This window comes from Eurytemora carolleeae, unplaced genomic scaffold, assembly GCF_000591075.1.
Source record: "Eurytemora carolleeae unplaced genomic scaffold, Eaff_2.0 scaffold762, whole genome shotgun sequence".
Classification (NCBI taxonomy): Eukaryota; Metazoa; Arthropoda; class Copepoda; order Calanoida; family Temoridae; genus Eurytemora; species Eurytemora carolleeae.
The window spans coordinates 171,957-199,123 of record NW_019396744.1 but is presented as its reverse complement, the minus strand read 5'-3'; the positions used below and the strand labels follow the sequence as shown (position 1 = coordinate 199,123).

General features: G+C 31.8%; 2 protein-coding genes and 2 long non-coding RNA genes across 7 annotated transcripts; 1 reads left to right on the top strand and 3 right to left on the bottom strand.

Annotated features, from left to right (window-relative positions):
• Positions 1-344: 344 nt before the first annotated feature.
• On the top strand, positions 345-27,167 carry LOC111708095 (syntaxin-18; the record flags this gene model as incomplete). 3 transcript variants are annotated; one of them, XM_023481361.1, is given in 6 exon segments in its annotated part: positions 345-426; positions 2,178-2,300; positions 21,796-21,845; positions 24,406-24,758; positions 25,611-26,117; positions 26,354-27,167. In XM_023481361.1, coding segments are annotated over 4 exon segments (325 nt in total), but the record flags the coding sequence as incomplete, so codon positions are not given.
• On the bottom strand, positions 7,485-7,764 carry LOC111708098 (uncharacterized). Its single transcript, XR_002766589.1, has 2 exons — positions 7,676-7,764; positions 7,485-7,548 (listed from the first exon to the last, which is right to left on the bottom strand). It is a non-coding gene; the product is annotated as an uncharacterized LOC111708098 (long non-coding RNA).
• On the bottom strand, positions 8,100-10,715 carry LOC111708096 (uncharacterized). Of its 2 annotated transcripts, XM_023481362.1 has the most exons (4): positions 10,559-10,715; positions 9,179-9,273; positions 8,576-8,641; positions 8,100-8,427 (listed from the first exon to the last, which is right to left on the bottom strand). In XM_023481362.1, the coding sequence occupies exons 1-4, from the start codon at positions 10,620-10,622 to the stop codon at positions 8,311-8,313; spliced, it is 342 nt and encodes a 113-aa protein (XP_023337130.1). In that variant the 5' UTR covers positions 10,623-10,715; the 3' UTR covers positions 8,100-8,310. The 2 variants fall into 2 exon arrangements, 1 of the variants encoding a protein (XP_023337130.1); XR_002766587.1 differs by lacking the exons at positions 8,100-8,427; positions 8,576-8,641; positions 9,179-9,273 and adding an exon at positions 9,698-9,838 and having other exon boundaries at positions 10,559-10,712.
• Positions 14,728-15,957, bottom strand: LOC111708097 (uncharacterized). Its single transcript, XR_002766588.1, has 4 exons — positions 15,867-15,957; positions 15,503-15,586; positions 15,224-15,271; positions 14,728-14,837 (listed from the first exon to the last, which is right to left on the bottom strand). It is a non-coding gene; the product is annotated as an uncharacterized LOC111708097 (long non-coding RNA).

Here is a 27,167-nt window from a genome sequence, read left to right as displayed (position 1 = left end):
ACTGTTTTTGGCTTTTGCTCCAGCAAGGGTCCACTGTTTTTGGCTTTTGCTCCAGAAAGGGTCCACTGTTTTTGGCTTTTGCTCCAGCAAGGGTCCATTTCAGCTACTCCTCCCCCCCCTAAAAAGCAAAAGAAATGTCAGCCCTTCCTGGGAAAAAAACTGAATACACCTCTCTTAATATCTTTAAAACTATGCCTAGTTCTCAACCTTTCTTAAATCTGTCAAAATACATAAGTGTTATATTTAAATCATTCACGGCTGAAATCTTATCAACTGCTTTTGGTATTAAACTTCTTTAAAAATCTGTTTTAAAAGTATTGAAACTTATGTTTCATTTATTTTAGCTCTGTTGAGGCTCAACAGTTAGAAGAAGAGAATGAGAGATTAATTGAGCAGCTTAGCAGCCTTAATTCACAAGTAGACCAGGTTAGTTTAGAAGCTTAGTAGAGCAGCTAGGAGAGAGCAGCTTGAACAGAAGAATAAAAGATTAATAGAGGAGCATAGCAGCCTTAATTCACAAGTAGACCAGGTTAGTTTAGAAGCTTTATAGAGCAGCTAGGAGAGAGCAGCTTAAACAGAAGAATAAAAGATTAATTGAGGAGAATAGCAGCCTTAATTCACAAGTAGACCAGGTTAGTTTAGAAGCTTAGTAGAGCAGCTAGGAGAGAGAGAGCAGCTTAAACAGAAGAATGCAAGATTAATAGAGGAGCATAGCAGCCTAAATTCACAAGTAGACCAGGTTAGTTTAGAAGCTTAGTAGAGCAGCTAGGAGAGAGAGAGCAGCTTAAACAGAAGAATGCAAGATTAATAAAGGAACATAGCAGGCAAATTCACAAGTAGACCAGGTTAGTTTAGAGACCTCAGTAGAGCAGCTAAAATATAAGAGAGCAGCTTAAACAGAAGAATAAAAGATTAATAGAGGAGCATAGCAGCCAAAATTCACAAGTAGACCAGGTTCGTTCAGAAGCTTAGTAGAGGAGCATAGCAGCCTTAATTTAAAAGTAGACCAGGTTAGTTTAGAAGCTCAGTAAAGCAGCTAAACTACAAAAGAGCAGCTTAAACAGAAGAATTAAAGAGTAATAGAGGAGAATAGCAGCCTGAATTTACAAGTAGACCAGGTTAGTTTAGAAGCTTAGTAGAGCAGCTAAAATATAAGAGAGCAGCTTTAACAGAAGAATTAAAGAGTAATAGAGGAGAATAGCAGCCTTAATTTAAAAGTAGACCAGGTTAGTTTAGAAGCTTAGTAGAGCAGCTAGAATAGAGAGAGCAGCTTAAACAGAAGAATGCAAGATTAATAAAGGAGCATAGCAGCCTAAATTTACAAGTAGACCAGGTTAATTAGAGGCTTTATAGAGCAGCTAAACTATAAGAGAGCAGCTTAAATAGAAGCATAAAAGATTAATAGAGGAGCATAGCAGCCTTAATTTAAAAGTAGACCAGGGACAGAATTTAAATACGTCGCTGAACTACTTACTGCCGGTTCAAATTTGAACCACTGATTTTAAGGAAAGGTTTGAATTGGTGATTTAAATTCAAACCTGCAGTGGACAGTTCAAATTCATTAAATTCGGTCCCAGGTTAGTTAGAAGATCTGTTGAGAAGTAAGATCAGCTATCAGATCAGTGTACAGTCTACACTGTGCACTGGCCGAAGAAATAGTGGATTACAGTGGAGATTTGGGGGTGGTGGGATATGTTCTGTTTGGTTTTCATACCGATTTTAATACTTTTATTTAAAAATATCCTATTTGCAGTGACTTATTTAGTAAGGGAAAAACATTAAAAAAAAAAGTGGCGAATGGAGAACAAACATATTTATTTTATATATTTTATCTAAAAATTTCAAAGAATGGGGGGAGAGAAGAGGGAGAGGGCAGATAAATACTGTTAAAATACAAGCTTTCCCCCTTTTGATATTTTATCCGAAACTTATATATTTTCGCTAAACCAGCGATAAAAACACTCCAATAATATAAAAACAAACACTTTTCTAACTTAGTGAGGGGAAACCGGTGGGGGGGCAAAAACTTTACTTTATTTATCAAGTGATATGTGTATTGTGTAACCCCTATTACATCTTAATTATCCAGCTTAGGCACAACAAAAAAAAGAGAAATCTGAGGGAATATATCTTTAAAAAAATCTTTATCCATGTTTAAAGTCTACTTGTATATATAGGTGACGAGTAAGGTTGTAAAAATCTCCGAACTTCAAGAGATATTCAGTGAAAAGGTTCTACAGCAGAGTTCAGATATTGAACATATTCATGCTCAGACAGTTTCCACAACGGAGAATATGAAGGTATCATTATCATTATTATTATTAGTTATATTATTAATTTTGTTATCGTTATCGTTATTGTTATACGTTATACGTAATACGTAATATGTTATACGTTATACTTTATACGTTATACGTTATACGTTATACGTTATACGTTATACGTTATACGTTATATGTTATACGTTATACGTTATACATTATACATTATACGTTATACGTTATATGTTATACATAATCATTATATGTTATCATTATACGTTATCGTAATACGTTATCGTTATACGTTATCGTTATATGTTATACGTTATCATTATATGATAATTAGTATTAATTTGGATGGGGATTCGATTAAACTTCATGTTATCTAAATTGAAATCTTTATTATTAAACTAGCTGGAGTTCCCAGCGTTGCCCAGGTTTATATCATTACTCATAGTTTCTCCCGCTGTTTACCCGAGCTTGGTTTTAAATTATAATTTTTGGCTGGAGTGTCTAGCCTAGCCTGTAGAGTGTAGAATTTCTAAATTTTATATTTTTTTAGCCTATGTCACCCCTGGGGTACCCATAGGTTCCTTTGAAAAAAGTCGAGTCTTTTGGTCCGCGTTAGCGAATGTATGTACAGTATTTCGCCCTATTAGGGCTTATCAGTATTGCTCTAATAATCAGATTTGGATTTTGCTACTGATAAATAAAATTTTTTGTCATATATTCTCCTGCTTAGCTGAATATTTTCATATATTCTACTGCTTATGACAATGAATGAAAAATTGAATTTTAATGTTTTTTTTTCAAAAATCAGAGTTTTTTCGAAAATTGTACTGATTGTACAGATTTTCTAAAAAAATGTACGGATTTTAAAAAAAATGTACGGATTGTACGGATTTTTTAAAAAAATTGTACGGATTGTACGGATTGTTTTTCGAAAATTGTACGGATTTTATCTGAAAATGTACGGATTTCTGTACGGATTTGTTCAAAAAAGTTTTGGCCACCCTGTAAATTCTACTGCTTAGCTGAATATTGTTATATATTCTCCTACTTAGCTGAATATTTTCATATATTCTCCTGCTTAGCTGAATATTTTCATATGCTTAGCTGAATATTTTCATATTCTCCTACTTAGCTGAATATTTTCATATATTCTCCTGCTTAGCTGAATATTTTCATATATTCTACTGCTTAGCTGAATATTTTCACATATTCTCCTACTTAGCTGAATATTTTCATTTATTCTACTGCTTAGCTGAATATATTCATATATTCTCCTACTAAGCTGAATATTTTTATATATTCTACTGCTTAGCTGAATATTGTTATTTTTTCTCCTATTTAGCTGAATATTTTCATATATTCTCCTGCTTAGCTGAATTTTTTCATATATTCTACTGCTTAGCTGAATATTTTCACATATTCTCCTACTCAGCTGAATATCTTCATATATTCTCCTGCTTAGCTGAATATCTTCACATATTCTACTGCTTAGCTGAATATTTTCATATATTCTCCTGCTTAGCTGAATATTTTCATATATTCTACTGCTTAGCTGAATATTTTCATATATTCTACTGCTTAGCTGAATATTTTCNTTTTTTTCGAAAATTGTGCTGATTGTACAGATTTTTTTAAAAAATGTACGGATCTTTAAAAAAATGTACGTATTGGTTTAAAAAAATGTACGGATTGTACGGATTTTTTTTAAAAAAATTGTACGGATTGTTTTTCGAAAATTGTACGGATTGTACGGATTTCTTCTGAAAATGTACGGATTTTTGTACGGATGGGTTCAAAAAAGTTTTGGCCACCCTGAATATATGAAAATATTCAGCTAAGCAGTAGAATATATGAAAATATTCAGCTAGGCAGTAGAATATATTAAAATAATCAGCTAAGCAGTAAAATATATGAAAATATTCAGCTAAGTAGGAGAATATGTGAAAATATTCAGCTAGGCAGTAGAATATATGAAAATAATCAGCTAAGCAGTAGAATATATGATAATATTCAGCTAAGCAGTAGAATATAGGAAAAATATTCAGCTAAGCAGTAGAATATATGAAAATATTCAGCTAAGCAGGAGAATATATGAAAATATTCAGCTAAGCAGGAGAATATGTGAAAATATTCAGCTAAGCAGTAGAATATAAGAAAATATTCAGCTAAGCAGTAGAATATACGAAAATATTCAGCTAAGTAGAAGAATATGTGAAAATATTCAGCTAAACAGTTGAAGATATAAAAATTTTCAGCTAAGCAGGAGAATATATGAAAATATTCAGCTGAACAGTATAATATATATTGTGGTTGGGGGGTTAAAGGGACAGACCGGCTATGTAAATAAGTTAATCTGAGTATGCAGTGTTGTGGACAAATTAAATGTTTCCACAATATATTTGCTGAGTTTGAGTGCATAGTCGACGTTCAAAATCATTAATATGGGAGGGTATGTTTTCAGAATCAGTTTTTGAAATTATTAAATAATGACGACGCGGAGGGGGGGGGGGGGCTCAATAATTCCTCAGGCAATCTTCATTCTACCTTGCATTGCATTGCACTGACCCGAACTAAAAGATTTAGAAAAGAAATAAATTATATTCTTATACACCACAATACCCTTCAAAGCTTTGTCTGATCATGTATTGCATTAAATATCCATGTTTCCATTTTGAAAACTGAATGTTTTTATTTGTGGTTTCTCTACAAAAGTGACTTGCACATTTCTTGCTTCAGAAACGATGGAGAAATGAAGGTTTCAAAGGTACATCAGACATGCTACTCTAAAAATGGAGGGTTACTTGAAATTGCGCATGCTATGAATAATTACATCATTTAAGAAAAAACACTTTAAAATCTCACTTTTGCCCTTAACTAAAAAAGTTTCATTAAAAAAGCTTTAATAAATATTGCTTTCAGTGTAAATATAGATTTGATATCATTAGATATAATAAAATATGTATCAATTCTATGAAAATAAAATATTTTTTAAGAATCGTTTACATGAACATAGTTAAATTATCAATATTTTTACAAAAAAAGGTTTTTAAGGGTGGGGCACAATATTGCCAGGGGGGGCACAAAAATGGCCCACCTTTTATAATTTCGATATTTTGTCTTGCAGTAAAAAGCGCATGTCACTTTTGTATAGAAACCACAATTGAAAACAATCAGTTTTCTAAAATTTTATACATTGATAAATCATTCATACTTGATCAGAACTAGTTTTTAAGGGTGCCGCTGTGAATTTGACATTGCCTTCTTTGTCACTTGATAATATGATCACATTTCTTTCAGGCTACTAGTAAAACTATTTGCTTTCTAACATCATATACACTTTGAATATAGCTCTTTAATAAATGTCATTTTTCTATTCCACACTTTCTACAGAGTGTCCCACGAATCATGACAGTTGGTAAATAGTTTTAATGTTCTCTTCCATACACAGTATTAGATATTAAAGGCTGTTTGTAGTTTAGTTTGTTTAAAAATCTTTTGCTCAAATATATTATACTTTAAAGTTAATTTTACTATAATATGACTCCTATATAATATTTTTATTATATATTATATATTTACAAATTATGGAAGAAGACCATTTACCAACTGTCAAGTTTCGTAGGACACCCTGTAGTTATCAGTTCTGTTGCTCAAATTCTGAAATTCATTGCAGTTGTTATGTAGTGAAAAAAAAAACCGTTTTTTTATTTTTGTCCCTTTTTAACTGTGAAATACGTCTGGTTTACACAAACATTACTATATTTTCTTATTGTGATAAAAATATTTTACGCGCTTTTGGAAAGCCCTTTGACTGTCCATTAGTCAAAAACCATTGACCCATTAAATTCAATTATGCAAATTTTCAAAAACTACATGTGCAGTTGAGAAAAATTGAAAATGTGCAAATTCCCTGTAAAAACGTCACATCTGTGCAAAAATCTATTGCTTATTTCGTTTGAACATTCTGCAATATGCTTCCTTTTCTTACAGGCTTTTCAAAAAGCTATAAAATGTTTAAATCCAATGACCAGAAGGAGGTCTAAATATAGATTTAGTATGGATCACACTAATCAGAAAGATTTAACCATATTTATTTTAAAAAAATAAAATTTTCATCTGTTTTATATAATAACTTTAAAAAATATAAAAATTCCGTTAAAAAATGTGAAAAGCATTTCGAAATCAGCTGTTGGCCCCTTAGCTTGACAGATTCATTCAGACTCCTAAAACAAAGTCATTATTATAATGTGCAAGAAAACTTCTCAATACTAACAGACTTATGCCCTATACAGGGTCTTCTGCAAATAACCCCTAAAGTTTTAAACTTTAATAATTTATTTTGATAAGGGTTGTAGAAAATAAAACGATACATTAATAAACCTATTTCCAGTTTGTTATTGAGGCCTATCATTATTTTGCTTTGCTCAAGATTGGGTAAAAGTTATGTACTTCAAAAATAACCCTACAAGTATTTTAAGTAAGGAAGTGTAGTTAGATATAAATAAAAAGCCATCCTCAATTAAATCCGCCCTCTCTATCTTACTTGGATACCAGAATATCCTTCCTACACTAAAGATAATATAGGTTTTATATTCAACTATGAATATCCTACCTCAGAGCTAGAAAACTGTTCCAATCTGTCTTCCTTCCTTTCGTCTTTGGAGTTTTATCCTAAATAAATGAATAAATATTTTGTATACCAGACTATCCTTCCTACACTAAAGATAATATAGGTTTTATATTCAACTATGAATATCCTACCTCAGAGCTAGAAAACTGTGTCCGATCTGCCTTTCTTCCTTTCATCTTTGGAGTTGTATCCTAAATAAATGAATAAATATTTTGTATACCAGACTATCCTTCCTACGCTAAAGATAATATAGGTTTCATATTCAACTATGAATATCCTACCTCAGAGCTAGAAAACTGTGTCCAATCTGTCTTCCTTCCTTTTGTCTTTGAAGTTTTATCCTAAATAAATGAATAAATATTTTGTAAACCAGATTATCCTTCCTACACTAAAGATAATATAGGTTTTATATTCATCTATGAATATCCTAACTCTGAACTACAAAGCTGTTTCCGATCTCCCGCCCTTACTTTTCTCTTTGGATTTTTATCCTAAAAATATAGATAATTACCAAAATTTCCTTCCTTAAGGAATGTTGAAAATAATTACTTAATCTAATTACATTACAATTTATGTACAAACCTTATAGTGAAGTTTTTCCAAAATGTTCGTAATTGGTCCCAGTTCATGAGCTGGTGGAATGAACTTAAATAGAGTAATTTTACAAAACTGATGTGACCATGTCAAAGGATATTTTAAGGTTAACACAACACCAAAAGTATGGATAAAAATAAATGGTGTTTAGAAATTTTAAGTTTTTGAGAGAACTTACTTCTGTAATGTTTCTTGGCAGTAAACACGGAATGGCCATTGTGACTACAAAAAATAATTGAAATTAAAAATCTAATACAATAATATAGAAAATAAATATTAAAAAGTTGAAATACAATCACACTTTACACCAGATATTCTGTACTTTTAAGAGTATTGATATCGAAAAATTGTCAGCCTTAAATTTGTGTTGAAAATATAAGTTTCTGTAGTCAATGCATTTTCATAAGTACGCAGCATGACATCCTTGTCTGTCTGTTGGTTTGTTAAATCCAATAAATGTCAAAACAGCTTAACTGATTGGGCGAAATTTTTTATGGGACCTCACATGACCCCTTGGAAGGTTTACAATTACAAAAAACCTGTCTTAAAAATTCTTGATTTTGTAAAATTTTGAAAATTCACAGAAAAAATTGTAAATATGCAAAAAATGTTATTATAGTGAGAGAATGTGGAATTTTGAGCAACAGTTAACATTTTAAATAGAAGACTGATAGCCTAGTTAAACAGTAATATATTTTCAATAAACCCTAAATCCTTCACAAATTCGATGTCCACACTTCAGACAAAACAAAGTTCAGCAGATCGGATGCTTATTGAAGATAAAAATCAAGATTAAAATACAGTGATATAAACTTACTGAGCCATGGACTTGGTCTGTGATTCCGATGGGTTCATGGACGCATATTTGGTATTTAAATATTTTCTTCTATCCAGGGCCGCTTGGAACTTTAATCCCGCTTCATCATACATCTATAAATCATCAATCATTGAATTTCAACAAAATGCTAATTTCAGTCCTTAGAACAAGCAACTTTTGTCACACAAAAAATTTTAAGACTTGCTAACTTGCTTTCCTTAACTTTAAAATACATTAAAACAATAAACCGTCATCTTTTACCTTGTTCAGAATTATATAACCCCTCAGGGTACATGATTTGTTGAATCCAAACAAATAGGGGTTCTCTTAAATAAAAATTGAATGGTTTATTATAGTTCATCTTTATTAAAATATAATTTATGAGACATATTTTTTTCTGTACTAAAAGGGACTGAAGCGTAATTTCAGTGGACCCTGGCAAAGATCAATGCTTGATTTACAACCTTGCTCTTAAAACCTTAATCTGATTAAAAATGTGGAAGATACTTTTCATTTTCTGGAAACTAACAGTTTAAAGAAACAAAAACATGGATATCTAATTCTTTCATGATAAGACAAGGCTTTAAAGGGTAAAGTTGTAAATCGGGCATTCCTATGGATGGTCACTTGAAATTACGCTTACAGTCCCTTAACCCAAAAAACATGCACAGGAAGAGCAGTCCATTGGTTTTGACTTATTATCAAAATGTAAAATGTACAACATTTCTTTAAATTAAATATTGGCGAAGGAAATCACTTTCTCCTATATATTTGTTGTAAATTATTCTTAATGACAAAAAAGGGTTTAACTCTCCAGAAAATTTTTTTTTGGAATATTTAACATACAACTCTTCTGAATGTTACCTGTGGCACAAAACTGCTCCTTTTTTTGATCAATACAGAGAGCAAAGTTTGGGCATTCGGGGTAAGGATTACCGGATTGTTTGTTCCATTCTTCCCATTATAAAAATATGTTGAAACCCCAATTAAAAATATTATTGTGTACAACAAATTTAAAAATATATTTTCGTCTTTTCTAAATCCTGTTTAAGAATGGCCTTCATTTTCGTAATCGTACTGGCATTATTAATTAATAAATCAATTCATTAAGCTTTGCTAACTTTGGTAGGCTCAATCCCATCCGTAAAGGAATTGAGTTCTTGTCACAAACTCTAATTTCTTATTTGCAATCCAATATTGTAGACCTTAGATATGTCAAACTATGAATTGTGTTATACCAATTAATCTAAGTTTGAAATATCAAAAGTTTACACCCTCAGGTTGCAAAGAAATATGAATTCAAAAATTTGAATTTGTGGCAAAACTTTATATCTTTCAGCTGGAGCTTTGAAACAGCAAGTTTAAATTAAGATCAAATAACCACCTTTCACCGACATGACTTCATTGCTTCCTTTGAAATTTGGATTTTCTTTCTTAAAATCCAAATAAATTGGGTCATTTTCTCTTAGTCTGTATCTCAAATTGTAGTCCTCTACCCTAGCCTCCGCCACATCTGCTCCCCTTCTGTGTAAAACAAACATTTTAATCAACCCTATATTTAAATAGTAAGATTCAAAACAATATAAATGCAAACTGCATTTCGACAGATCCAAATAAAAGTGGAAAAATACCAACAAAAAACGACTTATTAGCGATCAATACTGCTCAATTGAGCCCCAAGCTTAAAATTTCTAATACAAACTCTAATTTGTCACCTGATGATGGTGTGCATTTTTGATATTTTAAACTTAGATCTTTTAATCGAAGATAATTCATAGTTTGAAATATCAAAGTTTTACGACATTGAATTGCAAAGATATAGAGATCAAATTTAGTGGCAACAACTCAATTACTTTCATAAACAAAACAAATTCAGGAATCTTTGATGAAGTATACTCTGGGAATTTCTAATATTTAACGATTTAGGTCTCAATCAAGATACATCTTTGTAACAAGAAAAAATTAGGGATGTACAATTGTCAAAAAAAAAAAAAAACGGCTGAACTAACTTAAATTTTTCTCTGGCAACTCATATGACCCCTGGAATATTTATGGACTATTATTTAAGAAATGTTATGTAGAAAAGTGTTGATTTAATTTTTACAAAATTATGAATGTCAACAGAAACACAAAAAATGGAATTTTTCAATTACAAAAAAATAGCTGCTTGAAAAGCAAAATTTTAGCACTAAAACTTTTGCTAGTATAAAGAAGTGCCATGAAAGCCTAGTAACAATAAAATACCTGAAGTTATATATGATGAGAAATTAACAAAGTGCTTCACAGCATTTTCGGTAGGTTTTAACATCGGGGGATGTCATGTCTTTTACCCTTGAATACACTTCTTATCCAGAAATTCCACCATCTGCCTGATATATAAAGTTTTTTAAAAAAATTCAAAAAAATAAAGAGACAGAGATGATTTAAAATTAATTATCTGAGAAAAGAAACTGACGTACTTGTGTTCTTCATCAGTGAGTATTTGCTGAACGTTTTTTCTTTTTATCTCCTGTTTTTTTATTAACCCCTCCCCCCCCCCCCCCCTAAGGTTTATTGCATAACTCAAACATAATTTGTCTGAGTTTTCAAAACTAAGTAGTGCTCTTTGGCTCCCTTTAGGCATAAAACAAGGCTTTTAGGTTGTCAGCTTTTTCGACCACATATGACACAAAGAAGTAAATTGCACTACTTTTATAAAAAAAAAATTGCAGACTTTTTAATATACTTTCTAATTAACAGCAGTATCAACAGAAATAAAGCTATCAGGCAAAGTCTTTTTTGTTGTTAAAGTAAAGTAAATGCTTACCTAAAACCTTATGGGTAACTTGGGTCCTCCACTCTGTTTGTACCCATTCTCCAACAACATTGAGTCAAATTAGTTTCAGTGAAAATTTTAAATCTTCCTAAATTCTAGTACGATACCCCTAATTACTTAATCTGAATATCCACAATGAACAATCCTGATTTCCTCTTAATCCACTCTTTTCCTCTATTTTTGAATGATCATACTAGATTCCGATCCATGAGAGTTCTTTTATTTAATGGCACGCAAAATTTTGAATTCTGCATACACCACTTAGATTGGTTGAATTAAAGAAACTTTCCTGGATACAAATTAAAGATTGAAATAATCTTAAGGTATTAAAAAAGGGGGTTATCAAGCATTGTCCTGAATATTCAAAATTTTAAAAATTAACCCTAAAGTATCAGTCTCCATTTTGATTTTTCTCCCATAGTTGGAAAAATCACACACATACGAAGCAGACTTTATCTCTAACATGGCTTTAATCGCAAACCCCATTACCCTGGGTGTGTTTATTCCTCCATTTTGGCTGTTCGCAATTTGAACTGAAAAAAAGAAAATTAAATGAAAGATAAAAAAGAAAAAAGTGAGATTGATAATATTAAATTGTTTTAAAAATATTTTTAACATACAACACTGGCCACAGTGCTCAGCCCCCCGAGCCTGTCCACGGCACAGCGAGGGAGGAATGGCTGCTCTCAGGGTTTTGGAATTGCTCCCAGGCTTTTGTAATGCTCCCAGGCTTTTAGAGTTGCTCCCAAGGTGTTGGAGGAAAATGTGAAAATTTATCCGACCTTTTATTAAAAGCCCTTTAAAAGGGTACTTAAAAACCGAAAATTGAAAAAAAGGCTCTGCTACCTCTTTCTTTACAGTAAAAATGGGGTAGCAGAGCAATTTCAAAACCCTGACACACATACTTCTAAACTAAAACATAAATATTATTTAGCTTTCTTTTAACATTTAATCAAACAAACTATGTCATGTCATAGATACTAGAACTAGAAAATTAGTTTCTTGCTTATTACATAATTTAAAGTTAAAATTTTATGCATACAGAGAGAACCAAAAACTATGGAATTGAAAGAGGACTTTAAACTATAGTTATGGCTTATCACAACCTATTTCACATAAACATCATCAAATGAATTTCAGTATTGCTTAAAAATAGATTGTACTGTAAGCAAAAAGAATACAATATAAATGAAATAAACTATAAATAAATATAAATGGACTAAAACGAATACAATAAGATATATAAAAATACACTTTATAAATCTATCCTGTATTTTTTGAATCGCATCGATGATACATCTAGCTATAAAAATATAGCTCACACATATTTATAAAAATGATTTTTCTTGCATAAAAAATGTAATTATTACATGTAAATTTTGTTAAAATGATAACCTTAGGAAAATGAAAAAATATTTTGTTTAAAAAAAATAAATGTATATATCTTTTAATTCTGTAAAGGTTTGGGGTCTGAATCTAGCGTCCCATTTGTGGGGGACACCTAGAAAAAGGCCATTGTGTATAAGTATAGGGTTGCAATGAATGTTCATATCCCATTTTTCAAGGCCAGCTCAGTGAAATAAATTAGACCGCTTTTTTGGGGGGGGGGGGGCAATTGGAAGGTTTAAAAAATGCGCAATCAATTGGAAAAATGTTTTTTGTTTAAATTTCGTTTTTGAAATCATTTTTCAAGGGCTTTTCAAAAATGTAGTTTTTAGATTGGTAGCTTTAGTCACAAAAAATGTATGGGCTATTTTTAATTTTTAACACATGCTGGTTTTTGTAACGCCCTGTAGCTTTCCTATGCATTAAAAAAATTCAAAAAAGTCATTTAAAGTATTTTTCATTAAAAGTAAAAAAAGGCAATGTTGAGTGCTAGGAAAAAGGAGAGTGTTGGGGCAATATAATTAGAGGAGACCGCTAAACGCCCCCCCCCCCCAGCCTATTTATGGTTAAAAGGGGAGAGGAAGATTAGAATAATCATAATTACAGAAACGTTCTGTTTCTGGAATCGGATTGCAACATAATTGTGTGAAGGTGTACAACTTTGATATTTCAAATTTATATATTTCTGAGTTTGAAATATCTAAGGTCTGCAACACCAGGTTGCACTGGAATTAGAAAATTTGTTGCTAAGGTTCAGTTCCTTTTGAAAAAATTATAAATGATCTTACCTTGCTATTACTAAAACTCGTGCGGCGTCACTTAGATTACTTCTTTTGCCTGCCACAATTCCTAAATATTGAAAATTTATTAAATTTCTAAAACATTGCACACAAAAATAGAGCCGTTCAGTTAGCACGGCTTTAAGTGAGAAACCATTGCTTTTTGATTATAAAAACAGATTTTTTCCTCAACAACTAAAATTTTTGAACAATTTACAAAACTTGCCCTTAAAATTTTAACACCCAAACTTTTCTCCAGACTGTGTGCTCATCTTTTATCCCATCACTATGGATTGATAAGTTTACTTATTCCTATAGGAATGCCCTCCCCACTCTAACTCTCATGTTTAATGTCTAAATTTGACAAATAATAAATACATCATTAGACTCTTCGACTTTACTATAAGAATCTGCAAAAAGAAATTACAAATTTGGAAGGAATCCAAAAATGTTGTAGTAAAGGAAATGAGTTTTTTGCCTTAGAAAATTTGAGCTTGTGGCAAAAAGCAAATCCTTTTAAGTAGATTTTAAAGAAAACATGTTTGCAAAGAAAATTAGCAAAACATGAGAAGTTATTCGTTTTTTGACAAACTCCATAACCAATGACCATGGCATATAAAATTTAACCCCTGATGGGGTATTTATAATAACCAAAAAGTAAGTCCCCGTCAAGAAGTGTGAAAAAAAGGCAAAAGTGGTCTTAAATAAAGATTTGTGGTGGTACAAACCTAGACTTTTCAAGTTCTGTAGAAACAGCTACAAGGCGGGAATAACATCCCCCCCCCCCCCCCCCCCCCCCCCCTCCTAGATAAGATTTAGGAATTCTAAACTGCACCTTTGTCGTTTGTGTCCACTATGAACCGAACAAGATACTCTGTATCTTCGATCAGACTGTTATCCATTAGAATGGTGTTCTGAAAATAAATATGTGAAAACCCTTATTTGGAGCTAATTCAAGCTGTAATAGGAAGAAGCAAAAAAAAAAGACACGTAAGCAACCTTATTGTGGAAAGATATGATAAACTGTAGTGGGAACCCAGCTTTGAATTGAAGCTCTCATAAGTCATTTCCCCTCCCTTCCCATCATCCTAGAAGGCTCGAAATTTATAATTGGATATACTTAAAGGGACTGTCAGCGTAATTTCAAGTGTCTCTGTACGAAGAGGGCAACGACTGATTCACACCGATACCCTTAAAACTTTATTTGTCCAATAATGTAAGGTGAAAATTATCTTTTTTTTAAAATTATAAACATTAATAACTATTTCATACTTAATCAGACAACGCTTTTAATGGTACTGTTGGGAATTAGGCATTGCCATCTTTGCATATGAGGTCACTTGAATTTACGCTTAAAGTCAGTTTTATACTTCAATACCAAAACGGAAAATATAATGGTTAAAGACATAAATAAACTCACCTTTATTTCAGGATTTTTAAACAGCAGTCCACCATTATTGGATTTAAGCCCTGCAGTCGCAATAGCTTTTAAGGATTTGCCGAAACTCTTAGCACATCTAAAGTTTTCTGTGTCTCCGCAGACCTACGGAACAAATTTTCATGATTTTCTAGTATTTATTTATAATGAGAAAATAGAAACTAATAATTGAACAAGGTTACTTATTTTCGATGATAAGATTAATTTTTACTGTCTCAACATGTTCCTATACATGACGTCTTTAGTTTATTGTAGAATTTTTTTACATTTTATGTCGTCGGAATTTTTTGCGACAAACAGAAATTTTCCTATCCCTTTTCCTTTGAAACCAGATTGTGTAAACCTTTGATATTTCAAGCTCGGGCTTTTTGGTTTAACAGAGTTCATAGTCTACATAATCGAGTTGCACAGATATAGGAATTATAACTTTAACTATTTTTCTTTATAGCAACTCTATACCCCTATAATTAAAAACAAATGCAATATCAAACCTTTTTGTGTCTTGAAAAGTCAGCTGACTTCATCCATAACAAACAGACCTGTAACAAACCATTTCTTAATTGTAAATATAAAATGCAAGAAATTTATACTAAATAACTTTATCTAAAGGGGATGGTGGAGTTGGCACATTTGATGTAGGGGGGGGGGGCCCTGCCTTCATTTTTGGTTCAAATCTTCCAATTTTTTGGGTGCACTTGTGTATTATTTTNCATCAAATGTGCCAACTCCACCATCCCCTTTTAAACTTCACAAAAAATTTATAATCTCACCGGGCAGGGGTCATTTTCTTTTCCCTCTTCCTCTTCCTTTGGTAGACGGCTCACTCTGAGATAACCGAATCCTCTTGATTCCACCTAAGAAAGAAATGTTTGCAATGCTTAAAAGCAGAAAACCCAAGTTCCAAACCCACCAATAAAAGAAAGGTAACAGAGAGAAATATTCCAAGATTTAGCCAAATGACATCAGATAAAATTAAACAGTCATAGCTAATCCTAATCTAGTTATTTAGGTTTCTTAGATTATACACATAAACTGCAAGTTTGGAGAAAATTTAAAAAAAACAATAGAAAATAAAAAATAAAGAAACTCCTCCGTAAAAACATTATAATTTGTCAAAAGTAAAAATAAGTATACCTTTAAGTTCAAATCATGGTGGCCTTGATTACATTGCCTTGGTGAAGGATCCAGAATCTTGTGAACTTTGTTGAGATGAGTCTTGATTTGAAAGTTGAACAAAACATATTTAAGTAAAGGAAATGAGTTTTTGTCACAAACTATTTTTCTAATCTCTTTATCTTTGCTAACCAATGTCGTAGAACTATGATATTTCAAACTTTGAATTCTGTTAGACCAAATAATTTAAGTTTGAAATATCTAAGGTCTATATCATCAGATTATAAAGATCATAGGGATTAGACAAAAAGAGTTTGTGAAAATAACTCAATTCCTTGAACAAAAAGGAGATTTGTTGAGTGAATCCAACACATCCTTAAAGATTGACCCCCGCCTTTGAGTTTCCCAGAAGTTCTTTCAAGTTTTATGAATTTCAAAGCTACAGTGGGACCCATAAAACTAAATGGCGGAACAGGAAGACGAAATTACAGTAATTTTATGTGGATTTAATATTAATTGAGTAAACTGAGTGTGTGCATACTGCAAAATTGTTATGTGCTATGTTCATTGTAGTATTTTAAAATTAACTATAATTTAATAGTCATCTTTTTATTTTCAGTTTTATGGGTTACACTGTACATTATTTATCCATTTACAGTACTGTTCAAGGCATAAGAAACTGATTACATGCTTCAAACTGTTGAACCTACTTAACAGAAAGTTGAATTTGAAAAATATCAATGGTCTGTACCATCCGGTTGCCAAGATATACGAGTTTTATATTGAGTTAAGTAGATAATTAGTTCCTTTGAAACTTATATTTGATTTAAAGTGAAGCCTTATTTGAACTGATTTCTTTTTGTAGTAAGATTTGGATTCTACTGGAGACCACCGGAGGGATTTTATTTTCACTGGAGGGGTTTGAAAAAATGCTTTTTACAATTTAAAACTTTACGCAGGATGATTTACATTCCACTGGAGGGATTCAGATATCCTTCTTGGGGGGTTTTAATTCCACTGGAGGGATTTAGTTAACCTTCCAAGGGGTTTATAATTCCACTGGAGGGATTCAGATGTCCCTCCTGGAAGGTCAACTGAATCCCTCCAGTGGAATTATAACCCGCCTAGGATGAATTTCTAAATCCCTCTAGTGGAATTATAATCCCCTTTGAAAGATATCTGAATCCCTCCAGTGGATTTATGAACCCCCAAAATGGATATCTGAATCCCTCTAGTGGCATTATAAACCCCTAAGATTGATTTCTGAATCCCTCCACTGGAATTACAAACCCCCTGTAAAGATTTCTGAATCCCTCCAGTGGAATTATAAACCCCCAGGATGATATCTGAATTCCTCCACTGAATTTATAAACCCACTGGAAAGATTTCTGAATCCCTCCAGTAGATTTATAAACCCATATGAAGGAAATCTAAATCCCTCCAGTGGAATGTAGATCACCCTGCTTAAAGTTTTAAATAGTAAAAAGTATTTTTTCAAACCCCTCCAGTGAAAATGAATTTCCTCCGGTGGTCTCCAGTGGAGTCAAAATCTTAGCATGAACTTCTGTGACTCATCCGACTCAAATAAGTTCGTACACCACTCTCAAATTTGAAACTAAAATATTGCGACTTAAAAATTCTGTACGGGAAAGAAAGTATTTGTAAGAGAAGTCTTTGAGATTACAACACAAGAAAAAAGTATGACTTGTTAAAATATGGAAAACATCTCCCCTCCCCCATCTATATTAGACAAAAGTAGTCCAATCTGGAAAGGATTTATGCGAATATTTACCTCATTAGTATTGTGTTCATACACCAATCCAATCTCCCTTGGATATCCGGTATTGTCAACATTCCACTTAACAAAAAGTTTGCAATTTTTAGTAGTTCATTGACAAAATGGACTATTTGGTTAGACTTCTGCTTGGAAATGTTTAAGAGGACATGAATCTTCTGTAAACAGGAAATTCTACCATTTAAAAGCAAATTTTTATTGCTACAAATTTGTTTTCCGAAGATCATTCTGCTTGCAATATATAACTAAAAAAAGCCCCCCCCCCCCCCAGCCTTTTCTTTGATAATACCCAAATTTTTTCTCAACTAATAAAAAGCAGCATTTTTTCACCTCAGAAGTAGGTATCCTGAACTGATTCATAGGCATCTCAACTTCACTCTTAAAATAGATTTTGGTTTAATAACTCCTCATTAAATTTTTGTTATTTTTTTACAAAAAACTGTAATAATTCAATTGATTGATCGAAGGTTATGAAATATCATATTTAAATTTTTCTATTCATCTAATCTTTGTATAATGTAAGTGGATTCAATAACTCTTCATATTCTTTAAAATAAAACATTTTTTGATGCACACTAATCTATACAATTCAACCATGTCTGACCATGTTTTCAGCATGAATAATTCAATATGTGCTGAAGCATGAATAGAGCAAATGGGTTTGAATATATTACCTGATCTTTAATTAAAAACTCGTCAATAACCCGCTCATCTCCAGCAGTTGTCTGTAAAGTTAATGATGCTAATTCATCAACCTAATTAGACAATAAGTTTCATTAGATTTCTTTATTTTCCTAAACCTAAGTGGAGAACTATGACTGAAAAAGTGGGATTTTTGGAAGGTTAATATTAAGAGTGGTAGGTGAATAATCAGCTTGACCCTACCTTAAAAGGGCATGTTTTTCCCATAAAGAGTAGTTCAAATTTAACCTGATTATTTCTCTTTTATCTGAAAACACCCTACCCCCACTCTTTCTTTGAACTACAACAGTTACTTGGAGGGAGTGTTCGCAAAAAATGGCGAAAAATAAGCGCTTTTGATTGCTACTAATTTTACTTATCTGTTGCGTCTATAAGGAGAAAATTGTTAAAAACGACTAATACAGAAGAACATAGTGTCCATACAAATTCAGAAAGATGCAACATAAAACTAGGATCGTAAACAAATCAATTTAATTCCAACCAAATCATCCAGATATCACAAACAATAGTTATCAATTATTTTTCGACGCATTCATAAATAGTTGATATTTCATAATATTTTGTATTTTTCATGATCTGAGAGATACTTTTGAAAACATTTATTCCTGTTTCAAGGATTTTTGATAATGAAGACAACATTTTCATATTTTCCAGGAATGTTCGAAATTCCAGCGCCATCGAAAATTATTTTGAAAAAAAAACAAAATCAAAAATATTATGAAATATTAACTATATATGAATGCATTGAAAAATAATCGATGACTACTGTTTGTAATATCTGAATGATTTGTTTGGAATTAAATTGATTTGTTTACAATCTCAGTTGAATGTTGCATCTTTCTGAATTTGTATGGACCCTGCGTTCTTTGATGTGAGTCGTTTTTAACAATTTTCTCCTTATAGACGCAGCAGATAAAAGTAAGATTAGTAGCGATCAAAAGCGCTTATTTTTTGCTGTAAACCTATACCCCCTTTCATTTTGCAATATGCATGTGTTTTGCAAGTCTTCTTTCAACCCCCATGTGAAAATATTCAGCTAAGCAGTAGAATATATGAAAATATTCAGCTAAGCAGGAGTATATGAATATATTCAGCTAAATGGGAGTATATGAAAAAAATCAGCTAAGCAGTAGAACATATGAAAATATTCAGCTAAGCAGTGGAATATATGAAAATATTCAGCAAAGCAGGAGAATATGAAAATATCAGCTAAGTAGGAGAATATATGAAAATATTCAGCTAAGCAGGAAAATGTGAAAATATTCAGCTAAGCAGGAGAATATGATAATATTCAGCTAAGTAGGAGAATATATGAAGATATTCAGCTAAGCAGGAAAATGTGAAAATATTCAGCTATGCAGGAGAATATGAAAATATTCAGCTAAGCAGTAGAATATATGAAAATATTCAGCTAAGGAGGATATTAGAGTTATATTCTGCTAAGCAGGATTAATATTCAGCTAAGATCTTCAGCTAGGGCAAAATCTTCAGCTAATATATTTTCATCTTCAGCTTATATTCTCAATCTTCAGCTAAGAAAAACAAAAATTTCATGAAATTATCTCATCTTCAGCTAAGCATTTAATCTTCAGCTAAGTATGGCGAGTTTACATATGTATGTCCCAAAAATAGGATATATGGTTCAATTTTTTTAAAAATGTACATTTTTGAAATTTATGGAACATTTCTGATCGGCTGATATCAATGAGAGGTTTGTAGCACTAAAATTAAGGAAGAATTTCAACCATATTATGGAATTTCTGAAAAACATGCAACTCTTATAAACAAATTTTAAAAATGCAGTTTTGGCAAGTTATGGCAAGACCTCAGTTGACAGCACAGAAAAGTAATAATTTCTTGCTTTTCTTGATTACCACAAAAGAAAGGGTCACAGAACTAAAGGTTATGTCTGGTCTTATCATGGACTTTGGGCGCAAATTTCTTAATGCAAGACAGCCTGTTTTATGTTAAGAAAAAACAATTTATAAAAAGGTAATAGAGTAAGGGACAGTACTCCTCAATGTGAAGAGTTAGACGAGTCCTGGAAATTCATCAGAACTCCTAGAAATGTTGTCAGGGTTGCTGCATTAATGAACAGAGATGCTGCCAAACACATTGGAGCTAGAAATACTTTTATTATTCTCCTTTGTGTTCTGCAAGGAGAAACTCTTTGATGTTAAGCAAGTCCAGCTGGTCAAGGATATCAACTGATATGAAATATCACCCATATTGGCCAATCAGATGGGAGGAACTAAAACCTGAAGATTTACCAAGATTTGTACTTGGATTTTCAAACAAGCCAAAATAGCAAACTTCAAACGGTCAATACTTTCTATAGTGCTATGATTTCAATCAATCGGAAATGTTACAAAGATTTCAAAAATGTACAAATATTTAAGAATTGAACCACGGTGAAAGCTACAATGTCGATCGTTTTTTTTTTGGGACACCCTGTTTAAGAAATAAAGTTTTGAAATCCTCAATCCTCATATGCTTCGTAACTAGTTTGTTGTTGTCACTGTTGGTTATAAAGAGGATTAACGAGGGATTTGAAGGGATTGTTTTAACTTATTTAACTTAAAACACCTACATTTTTGGAATACCAATAAGTTCTGAAGATGTTTCTAAGGCCCGGGCCAGAGGTTATGAGTGGTGATGCATATGTATTATGTTATAACCGGTTTTATAAAACATTTTGGAAACTTGGCAAGGCTTTTGAGCGGGGGGGCGGGGGGTATTTATATGAGAGAAAAATATTTATTAACCGTGAAATATTCTTTTAGATTATAGATAAGTGTGAGTGCGGGGGTATTTATATAGTGGTTGTCTTTTTTGTCAATAATGTTTTTATTGTTGCTTGAGGCCATGAATATAGAATACTAATATTTAATATACTACTATTTTTCAGGGGTCCATATATTTCCATTTCTGATCCCAAATGGGATCGAGGTTGAAAGTACATTTAGGGGCATGAAAGTACACTTTATATGTCATTGTGAACTTTGACAAGTTTTGTGTAAGTGTACTAGACTTCAGAAATTTGTACTACATTTGGGTTTTAAAAGATGTAAATATTAGTATTTAATGTAAGAGATAAATTATGATGGACAGAAAAATAAACACTCCCATGCAGTAAACACTCTGCAGTATTGAATTTTTTCTACAACTTGACATTATACTGCCCCTAATATCAATCAACCAACATTTGGGATTGATCAGAAGGAATTATACCGACCCCAACTATTTTTATTAACATTTCTTTAGTAACTCTCTTTACATATTCTTGTAACAAATTTCTGTTATTTTTTCATTCAAGAAAGTTTTCTTTTGATATTTGATTTTGTTTGCTTCAAATCATTTTTTGTCTGACATTTCCTTTGATTTTAGGATAATTTTTTCAGGGGTGGAAAAACAAAACATTGCAAAATTCTAAATTTTTAAACGTGTTTTTAGGAAGGAAATGAGGCAGTGAGACAAGCAATACAGAACCAGGCATCTTACAGGTTTTTATTCAATAAACAGTTTAATAATATAAATACCAACAATTACCAAAAAAAATAAATGTACGGATTGTACGGATTTTTTATTTTGTAACTCTAAAATTGTAGGGAATGTACGGATTGTACGGATTTTTTTTCAAATTGTATGGATTGTACGGATTTTTATCCTGGAAATACACCGTTTTTTTATTTTCACTCATTTCAGCAAATTTTTCATGAAAATTTCAAAAAAAAAATTTCGTCAAAATAAGGTTAGTTTAGCCTATTTTCTGCATTCCAAATAACATTAGATTGATTAATGTTTCAATTGACAATCAAAATTCATTCATAATTTTCGAGATATGTCCCAGAAGTGTTCATTTGAGAATATGTTTGTCTATCTGTCTAGCTAACTGTCTAGCTATCTGTCTAGCTATCTGTCTAGCTATCTGTCTAGCTATATGTCTAGCTATATGTCTAGCTATATGTCTAGGTATCTGTCTTGCTATTTGTCTATCCATCTGCATATCTATCTGCATGTCAGTTTATCTATCTTTTTATCTATCTGTTTATATATCCTATCTGTCTCTCTGTTTATCTATATGTGTATGTGTCTATCTGTTTCTCTGTCTATTTATCTGTCTATCTATCTGTCTGTCTGTTTATCTATCTATCTATTATGTCTCTTTATCAGATCTGAGAACATCCTCTCAGGTTTCTTCCGTTTATCTGTAAATCTTTTCATTTTTAGTTTAATGATAACTTTACATTGAGCGTGCAACCCCTGTACCACGCTAATTTTATTATATTAGATCCTAAATCTACACTCCACTCTGTCTAATTATAACTTAACGGTTTGTTTGTTAAGTGGTCTAATTCACACCGATCTAAACAGTTTTAAAAATTAGAATCAACGCTCTTTAGTTCTCTAGTTCTCTGGTTCTCTGGTTCTCTGGTTCTCTAGTTCTCTGATTCTCTGGTTATCTGGTTCTCTGGTTCTCTGGTTCTCTGGTTCTCTAGTTCTCTAGTTCTCTAGTTCCCTAATTCTCTATTATCTAGTTCTCTAGTTCTCTGGTTCTCTGATTCTCTGGTTCTCTAGTTCTCTAGTTCTCAAGTTCTCTAGTTCTCAAGTTCTCTAGTTCTCAAGTTCTCTAGTGTTTAATAGTAATGTTTAAGTTTTATATCTTTGCAACCTTATGTGGTAGACTTTTGTTATTATAAGCTGTGAATTCTGCCAGATTAATTAGGCTTCGTTTCAAAAACCAGTTGATCTTATTTTTTCATTATTTCCGGGTTCTCATCCATGCATTCAAATACCTACAGTATTTTTTACTACCCGGAATATAGGTTGTTGGAGGGAACATCATAGGTTGCTGAGGGAATGGTGGGGGGAGAAAGAGGTGGTGGGGAATGGGGGGGGGTGTGAGACAGTGTTGAATAATATTTTCAAACATGGTTTTATTTTTCTTAAATGTCGGATTGCAGGGATTTATTTCGAACATTGTACTGATTGTACGGATTTTAAAAAAAGTGTACGGATTTTTTTTCAAAAAAATGTACCGATTGTACGGATTTTTTTTTCAAAAATTGTACGGATTTCTTCTGAAAATGTACGGATTTTTTCAAAAAAGTTTTGGCCACCCTGCAAATATCACCTTCCCGTCAGGGTTTGTTGCCCCTAAAATACATGAATTCAAATCGAGGATGGAAATATTTCGGCTCAATCATCATTTATACAGTTAACATAATTTATCCTCAGCAATATTATTTTTTGTAATGAAATTTGTTCAAAATTAGACAAGATAAATATTTAAAATCGCTTCACTTTGCTTATCATTAACCTAGTTCAGTCTTCAAGCTCAAGTTTAAGTTCAGTGCTTAAAGATATGTTTTAAACGGATGAAAAACTAAAAAAATTTGTATTTAAAAAATTATGAATTTGTTTGCTAAGTTTATCTGTGTTTGCATCTAGAGAGAACTGCTTAGAATGTTTTCTTACAAATGGTTCCCTAAACTGTAAAGTAGTCCCCCCCCCCTCTTCTTTTCAAAATCATGTTTCCCGGGAAGTTCTAAAAATATTGGGTTTTATTCGCTGAATTGGGATAAATAAATGATTTTTCGGGTAAAACGTATCAAAAAGATTATAAAAGTTGGCTGTTGAGTGTTATGTCCATATTTTATTTTATTTTTTTCCCTAAAAGTTTTCATACTTTACTTACTGTAAAGTTACATTGATCTATCCAATTCAGTATGTACATCATACAGTGATAACCAGAAAACTGTGGAATAGGAAGACGACAAGTTGTTAAATCACTAATTAAGTTGCAACGCATTTGCTAATAGCTTTACTAGAAAGTTATAAAATCACTAATTAAGTGAAATGGGTAACTTTACACTAACAATTGCTGTGTCTCATGTTCATTGAACTATTTAAAGTCATATCTTGGGTCTAAAAGTCGTCTTTCTATTCCAGAGTTTTCTAGTTATCCCTGTAAAAGGATAAAGAAGGATTTATAAGACTTGAGTGGGTTTCCCTGAAACGTTTTATTATTATTTTTTTTAAATAATGAAATAAAATGTTTAGAGTAATCATTCTGTTCATCCTACTTGTGTTCAGCTTCTCCCTTCTCTTCCTCGACTGGTTCAACGAGTAGATGTACATTGTACTACTGTAAAGTGTACACTAACTAGATATGTACACTGTACAGTGTACGCACAGCATTTTTATCGTATGTGTTAGTGCTTAGAATCAGGATCCGGTGGATTTTGGCTTTGCTGGATCCGGATAAATGTCCATGACCTGAACCCGGATCCGGATCTAAATCTGCATGGATTCTAAGCACTGGTATCTGTACGTTAAGCCAACTTTGTAAACAAGCCCAAAATTCATCTACATTGAGTTTGTACATTGTACACACTGCTTGTACATCGTACATTGTACACACTGCTGAAAATAGATCATCAGGTTTCAAGTCAAAACACCTTAACCTTTTCTTCAAAATATGTTAATACTAGCCTTAGAGGGCGCTTTGCGCCCATCTTCTAAATTAATTGTGAACATATTCTCTTTGTGTACATCGTAAAACAAAACAAAAATAATTCGCGGATTTTCACAAAAAAATTCGTGGATTTTCAAAATTTTAAAAAATTTAATGAAGATCGAATTTTGATGGAGACAAATATTTAAAATTCATTTTTAAAATCATTCATAAACTTTCCTTGGGGTCCCTAGATGTCCCACAAAAAATTTGGGCCCGATCGGTTCAACCGTTTTGACGTTTATTGGATACAAACAAACGAACAAACAAACAGACAGACAAGCCAAATTTATATATAGATGCAGTCTACTGAAATATAATCTTAATTTTCAGAAAATGCCACCTAGGGAATTTTCTGCAGATCCATTTTTAAGATATTGTAGAAATCAAGTGCATTTACAGTTCTAAAATCAAAAGTAAATTTCGTTTAAAGACTTTAGTATGAATTTTTTGAACTGATAATGGCAGGGTCCCCAAATTTAACTTAAACAGTCTTACAGTTCACTTATGGCTTTGATTTTTTGCTAAATCATGTCTTATGACTAATAAGAACAACTCAAAAATTTGAGGAACCCTGCCACCAACGGTTAAAAAAATATCGTAAAAAAACAGAATCAGCATAATCAAATCTTGAAACTTAGGATACGTTTGTTTTTAGACCTGAAAATTATAATTTAGTAGACTACATATTGATATATTTCAATGAAAAGGTTAAGGTGTTTTGACTTGAAACCTGGTGGTCCATTTTCAGCAGTGTGTGTACATCAATATGTCTGAAAAGATACACTGTACCAATAACCAGTATTAAGCGGACTGATCGTCTAATAATATTTTTCAGTCTTGTCTGATTTTGAAAATTATAACAAATATGATTGATAAATCACTAAAATGTTTAAGCACAGAGTTACATAAGTTAATAATTGCAAATCTGTAGTGACTGATAAATACAAGACTTACAGAGACTGTCTTCGTACTTTAAAGTGTCCCTCCATAAATATTATTTTAATGCATTCCTGATTCACAAAGTAGAACAATTGTAGAATATATTGTTGTTTTTCTAGCTCGTAAAGTATTTAATTATGAAATTTTCTCCTTATGATCATAAAGGTACTGTTGTAAATCGGCATGACCCTCGTTTAATACGGGTCACTTAAAACTACGACTATCTCATTTATAAAGACGACTTTCATTCGTTTTTTACTGTCTTTGACGGTACAGTGTAAAATTTGCTTACTAGTTCAGTACATGTTAAGCTAAAGTATGTTTAACTCTGAATGTACATGTTTTAATGATTGTACAATCAGAGGCCGAATTTAAAGAATTTTAGCCGCGGCTTTAATTTGAGACGCGGCTAAAATGTGGTTGGTTCCACTTTAAATTGTATACAATGTTTCAAGATTTAAGCCGGCGCTCAATTGAAACCGTTTTTTGGTGGATTTGAGACTCGGTTCAAATTCATTAAATTCGGACTCAGCTTGTGTTATTAAACTTTAGCTATAACATTCACCTTATAATATTCGCAAATTTATTTAAATGTTTAAAAAAACTGTTAAAAATATCAGAATGTGCAGAATAAGTAATTAGGTAAAAAAATTGAGGTATTTTTTCTTTTTCAATTTTATTGTTTTTTTTTTTGAAATTTAAAGTGCTTACATTTTATATTCCTACTTTAAAGGGAAAAAACTCTGTAATTTATTAGTTGTTTTGAGCAATTTTTCTTCTGCTCCGTGTTATTTACCGTTTTGGATTCATGATTTTGATTTTGATAGTTTTTTTCACTGTATGCATAAAGCGTACTAATGGCCGCCATCTTTTTTGATAATAAATGCCACTAAAGACATTTTTGCAAGTGAAATTGTTTTCTGAAAATTGGTCTTTTCGATTACGAGAGATGAATTGGTTTTGATTAAATATAATTTCGGCGGGAAATGTTCACAACTATTTAATAGCAAGTTTGATAAGAGATTGCTGATTTATTTTAAACATTTTTTTCTCGAGTTTTTTGTCATTGCTTTTGTTAAAATAACTGCATGTTTTTGAACAACAGTGGTCAATTTTGTTTTTTCTTTTCTTTTAAAAAACATGAGCAGTTAGTTCATAGTTACACTTTTTCTTACTTCTTCCATTTTTCCGAAAAGTGATCTTATTTTGTTATTAAATGTTTTAAGAATCTAAAAATACTGTGATATTGTGAATTCGTGGAGTTTGAGGGAAAACATATATAATTAAAATAGTTATTTTTATTCATCTTTGAATGTAAAATGTTTTTTTTTGTTACTTTTATGAATATAAGAGCTTTTAACGTTAA